Genomic DNA, 6,000 nt, shown 5'->3' with positions numbered 1-6,000 from the left:
AAAAAAAAAAAAGTTTTTAAATGGCAACTGTGTCTTTAGGGCACACTATGAGAATTCCACAAATATAACCCAACCATTTCCCCAACATTTTATGGCTTAACTGGTCTCCAGTTTGTTGTTGCTAATCAGAGTTTTAGTAAGCAAGCTATTTATAAAGAAACAATACCAAAAAAAAAAAAATAGAGCCCAGGTTACTCACATCACTGTCTCCACAACATTAGTTGTTTTTCAAAACCGATAATCAGATAAATCTTGAGAGCCTTTAGACTTTATATTTACTATTTAATCCAAGTTAGCATTGTATTTAAAGTTAATTCTTCTGATAAACTTACTTCCAGTTAATATGAACCCTCCACCCTAGATTGTACTTTTATCACACAAAAACGGGAAAATGTTTCAAACAATTGTGCAAACTCCAGGTAGTACAACTTTCATCTCTTATGGGGCTAACTTTTGTTAACTGTGTATCTGGATATTGTAAAGATGGATGCAACATTAGCACTCCTCCAATGAAAAAAATTACAGCACTGGAGTCTATTTTTCTTGCCTGGAAAAAGGACATCGAATAAGTAATTTGCTTTCCACAAAACAGACAAGTCAACCTTAAGATTATTACCAATGGTAATGGACAAATTACAACTTTTTTTTTTTTTTTTTTTTTGGAGACAGAGTCTTGCTCTGTTGCCCAGGCTGGAGTGCAGAGGCACAAGCGTGGCTCACTGTAGCCCTGACGGGCACAAGTGATCTTTTCACCCAGCCTCCTGAGTAGCTGGGATTACAGGCCTGGCTAATTTTTGTATTTTTTGTAGATATGGGCTTTTGCCATGTTGCCCAGGTCGGTCTTTAACTCCTGGGCTCAAGCCATCTGCCCGCTTCAGTCTCCCAAAGTGTTAGAATTACAAGCGTGAGCCCCCATGCCCAGCCATTTTATTTTGTTTTTAAATCATGCCTTTAAAACCATATTGGCAGCCAGGTGCCGTGGTTCACATCTGAAATCCCAGCACTTTGGAAGGCTGAGGCAGGTGGATCACCTGAGGTCAGGAGTTAAGACTAGCCTGACCAACAAGGTGAAATCCTGTCTCTACTAAAAATACAAAAATTAGCTGGGTATGGTGGCAGGAGCTTGTAGTTCCAGCTACTCAGGAGGCTGAGACTGGAGAACTTCCTGAACCTGAGAGGTGGAGGTTGCAGTGAGCCGCAATCACGCCACTGTACTCCAGCCTGGGCAACGGAGCGAGACAAAATAAGTATCTTAGAGAGGATTAAGATGGGATACCATAAAGGGACAGTGAGGCAAGAGCCAACTCTATTGGCATGGGACATGAGAAGGTCTTCAGAAATTCAATGACCTAATATATCATATTTACCTGTGAGAATTGACTGGTCAACTCTTAGTGTGGTAGATTTGATGGAAGTTAACCTTATATCAGCAGGAACTTTGTCACCAACTAATTAGGAGAAAAAAAAAGGCAGCTGAAATGAGCAACTTTTACAACTATGTTATCTAAAGATGAATTTGTCTCCAAATCAATTTTTAAAGATAATAAATGATCTGCATATAATACAAATACATAAAATTCTGTTAAAGCAAGCAATGTGATCAACCTTTCTTGGGGTAATAAAAAACTTTAGATGAAGATTTGAATTAGGAAGGAAGAGAATGAGGCTTAAGGAAACCTAACTACATACATTATTCTAACAAGTTTTGCTCTGTATCTTCAGACAGGCTTTCAAGCTTTCACTTTGAAGAATACTTTCCTAGTTAGCAATAATAAGTAACATATTTTCTTAGGTTTACAAGGCACAGCAAAGAGAGTAAAGTTGTGTATGCCATGATTCATTCCATCAAAAAGGCTAAATTATTGTGAACAGGAAGCAAATGGCCCCCTTTAAAAAGATACTCAACGAAACACATGGCAAATGCAAAATCAAACTATACATAACACTTTTTTTTTTTTTTTTTTAAAGACAGGGTCTTGCTCTGTCACCCAGGATGTAGAGATCAGTGGGGCAATCACAGCTCACCACACCCTTGACCTCCCACTTCAGCTTCCCAAGCAGAAGGACTACAGGTGCACATCACCTGGGCAACAAAGCTAGTCTCCATCTCAAAAAGCAATATAAAATAAAATGTTTATTTCCAAGTTAGTCTTAGCTCTTTCACTATTTCAAACCCTTTGATATGCTCATAAACATGTAACTAATCATACTAAAATGACAACTTCCAAAGGTATAAAGAAACACCTCTGGGAAGGTGTAGCAAACTAGTAACACTGGGCAGCTGGGGCATATATCCTTTGATACCTTTTGAAATATCAATTAATGGGAGGCTGAGGCAGGAGAATGGTGTGAACCCGGGAGGCAGAGCTTGCAGTGAGCTGAGATTGCGCCACTGCACTCCAGCCTGGGCGACAGAGCGAGACTCCGTCTCATTTAAAAAAAAAAAAGAAATATCAATTAAATGAATAATAAACCTCTTGCATAACCTGAAGATCTTTAAGTCAACTGAGTCTTCTTGTCCTAGGCCAACAAGTTCCTTTAATAGCTCTAAAAGGGCCCAAATCTCAGCCCCTTTCCTTGATGTGTATCAAGTGAAATGCCGCAACATAGCCCAAGTAACAGATAAAGCCATGCACCTTGAGAATAGTGCCCAGCCCTCTGCTGGTATTCAAATATTGCTGAATGAGTGCACAATCACACGAAGCAGCTGGACATAAAACAGCTGTCCACTAATCCCAACACTTTGGGAGGCTGAGGCGGGAGGATCACTTGAGGCCAGGAGTTCGAGACCAGCCTGGCCAACATGGCAAAAACTCATCTCTACTAAAAATATGAAAACTTAGCCGGGAGGAGTGCCTGTAGTCTCAGCTACTCAGACGGTTGCAGTGAGCTGAGTTCATACCACTGCATTCTAGCTTTCGAGACAGAGCGAGACTTTGTCTCAAACAACAATAACAACAAAACAGCTGTCTGTGATTTTCTGAAAGATAATTAACATGGTTTTCTAAGTCTTATGCACGGGCGCAACTACAAATTAGATAAGCAAATTCTCCCATACTTGCAGATGGCATTTTTAAGTCAAATCATTTTTCAGACTTAACTCTTCATACTGAATTGCATGTTACCAGTCATATACAAAATGGCAAAATAGCACTCCTGTCCAAAAAGTAAACACTGAACTTCTTATTTTTCATTTTCTTTTCAGAGACAGAGTCTTGCTCTGTCGCCCAGGCTGGAGTGCAGTCGCATGATCTTGGCTCACTGCAACCTCCACCTCCCGGGTTCAAGCAATTCCCCTGCCTCATCCTCCTGAGAACCTGGGACTACAGGCGTGTGCCACCACACCCGGCCTAATTTTTGTATTTTCAGTAGAGATAGGGTTTTACTATGTTAGCCAGGCTGGTCTCAAACTCCTGATCTCAGGCAATCCACCCGCCTTGGCCCCCCAAAGTGCTGAGATTACAGGTGTGAGCCACCACACCCAGCCAGCATTGAACTTCTTAAACCTTCAAATTAGTTCTGATTTTTCTCCACTTCGGAGCTTAAGTTCTGGGAGAATATGGTTTACTTTTTAAATCTGAGTGCATAGAAACAACCCTATAGCCTAAGTAAGCAATGTGGTCACAAGGTGGCACAGAGTTTGTCAATATATAATCTCAAGAGGCAAAGATCACCCTTGCATTTGACTGCAGGGACACCTAAGCTAAGGTGAAATTCCTGCTGGAAATGCTTATGCAATGAACAGCAATATTCAGACTGAATCAATGAGAACCTTTCATTTTAATTCTGCTCTAACTACACTGAAGAGAGTACATCTAACAGATAATTTATGACAACAAAGTAACTATATTCTAAACTCTAGTGGTCTTTAACAGCTAACACGCCTTATACTGCACTATTTCTGCCTGTCATGATTAACCTGATCCTACATGCCCTCGAACATTTCAAAAAGAGGACAAGTGCAATGATGAATATTATGACCCTAAATGGAAAATTTATTTCCAAATGTTCATTTGGTGTCTGAGGATCTGATTTATGTCAATGTCATGATCCTATGTAGTAGAAGACTTCTGTCCAATGTGAGATAGTGGTTGTCAATCTATAAACACTATTTTATTTCTGCACTGTAACTGATGACCACAGATTTAAACAATTCAATATATAAACCCTAGCTCATACTCTCATATACTTGATAAATTTTAAAAGGCCAACAAATCTAATATTTAAATTGAGTACAACCTACAGGAGGATGCAAAAGCAATGTTTTGGCATGTATTTTGCTGTGTTTCAGCAGAAGCTCAGAGGATTTGAAATAAATAGAAAATGTATTTTTCAGGTAAGAAATACCAAGGTTAAATTTCCCGGATAACACTGCCAACATATTACAGTTGAGTATCCCTTACCCAAAATGCTTGCAACCAGAATTTTAAAATTGAAATTTGGAGTGTTTGATTTATATTCTTACTGTTGAACATCTCTAAACAAAAAACCCAAAATCTGAAATGCTCCAATGAGCATTTCCCTTGAGCATCATATGTTGGTGCTCAAAAAGTTTCTGATCTTTGAGCTTTTCAGATTAGGGATATCCAATCGTTATCTAACAATATAGCACATATATACTATTATATATATATTTAGTATTGGTCCTACCTAACACTAATAGTTACATCTACAGGACCAACAGGTAGTATAGGACTATAGGTCTTACCTATTGGTCGTATAGTATAAATATACAGTATGTGTAGTATATATTTATTATATACAGTAAGGCCTGACACAGTGGCTCAAGCCTGTAATCCCAGCACTTTGGGAGGCCGGGGCAGGTGGATCACGAGGTCAGGAGATCGAGACCATCCTGGCTAACAGTGTGAAACCACGGCTCTACTAAAAATACAAAAAAATTAGCCGGGTGTGGTGGCAGGCACCTGTAGTTCCAGCTACTTGGGAGGCTGAGGCAAGAGAATGGTGTGAACTCGGGAGGCGGGGCTTACATTGAGCTGAGATCGCGCCACTGCACTCCAGCCTGGGCGACAGAGTGAGACTCCATCTCAAAATAAATAAATAAATTATATTCAGTATTAATATTGAGCTGAGATCGCGCCACTGCACTCCAGCCTGGGCGACAGAGTGAGACTCCATCTCAAAATAAATAAATAAATTATATTCAGTATTAATATATACTATATATTATGTATATGAAAAATTGTATTTATACTGGCATTATAAGGAAACCAATATGTACTCTTTCCCTAAGGGTCTACTAAAATATATGAAAGGGGTTTCTTTGCTGTGCAGAAATTGTATTGATACACATAACTGTTGGCCAAATACTGAGGAACATCTTAAATGTCATATGCTAGAGGAACAAATGCTAGAGGAACAAATGTCAAATGCCTGGGAAGCCCTTAAATACTGACCACAGCTGTTCTGAATGTTTCCATCTTACAACTTCCATTCTAATCAAGTGGCAATTAAATATTTAGAAACGACAAGAAGAGTTTTCTGGGGGTCTTTTACAGATTCTTTAAGAGTATGATTAAATGCACTTGGAGTGGGGTCTAGGAATCCACATTTTTTTTTCATTTTTTATTCTTACAGACAGGGTCTCACTCTGTCACCCAGGCTGGAGTGCACTGACGTGATCACGGTGAACTGCAGCCTTGAACTCCTGGGCTCAAGTGATCTTCCCACCTCAGCCTCCCAAGCAGCTAGGACTACTGGTATGTGCCACTGCACCAGGCTAATTTTAAAATTAAGAATCCATATTTTAAAAAAAGTTCTACAAATATACTAGAAAAATTAATACAACAGAAAAATGCAGTAACTAGGGTCATGGATCCTATGAACCACTTTTCTGTTGTGCTGTTTCTCATCTACCAGGCACACCAACTCGAAGCTAAAAAGTTTCAAAGCCTCCCAACACTTGGGAAATGTGCTACCTTAGAGTTTCTATGTTTAATTGGCTTCTATTAGAAACTGATCTTTGGCCGGGCGCGGTGG

The 6,000-nt window shown here is 39.5% G+C and overlaps 1 protein-coding gene across 2 annotated transcripts in view; it reads right to left on the bottom strand.

Moving 5' to 3' along the window:
* The window catches only part of ATP2A2 (ATPase, Ca++ transporting, cardiac muscle, slow twitch 2), a 68,787-nt gene that overhangs the window by 27,031 nt on the left and 35,756 nt on the right, over window positions 1-6,000 (bottom strand). For both annotated transcript variants that reach the window (XM_011936351.1, XM_011936340.1), the window contains exon 5: window positions 1,368-1,448. In XM_011936351.1, the coding sequence (XP_011791741.1) occupies window positions 1,368-1,448 (81 nt within the window). The remainder of the gene's footprint in view (window positions 1-1,367; window positions 1,449-6,000) is intronic.

This window comes from Colobus angolensis, unplaced genomic scaffold, assembly GCF_000951035.1.
Source record: "Colobus angolensis palliatus isolate OR3802 unplaced genomic scaffold, Cang.pa_1.0 Scaffold10, whole genome shotgun sequence".
Lineage (NCBI taxonomy): Eukaryota > Metazoa > Chordata > Mammalia > Primates > Cercopithecidae > Colobus > Colobus angolensis.
Note: the sequence above shows the minus strand (reverse complement) of the source record. Positions and strands in the feature narration are given on the sequence as shown.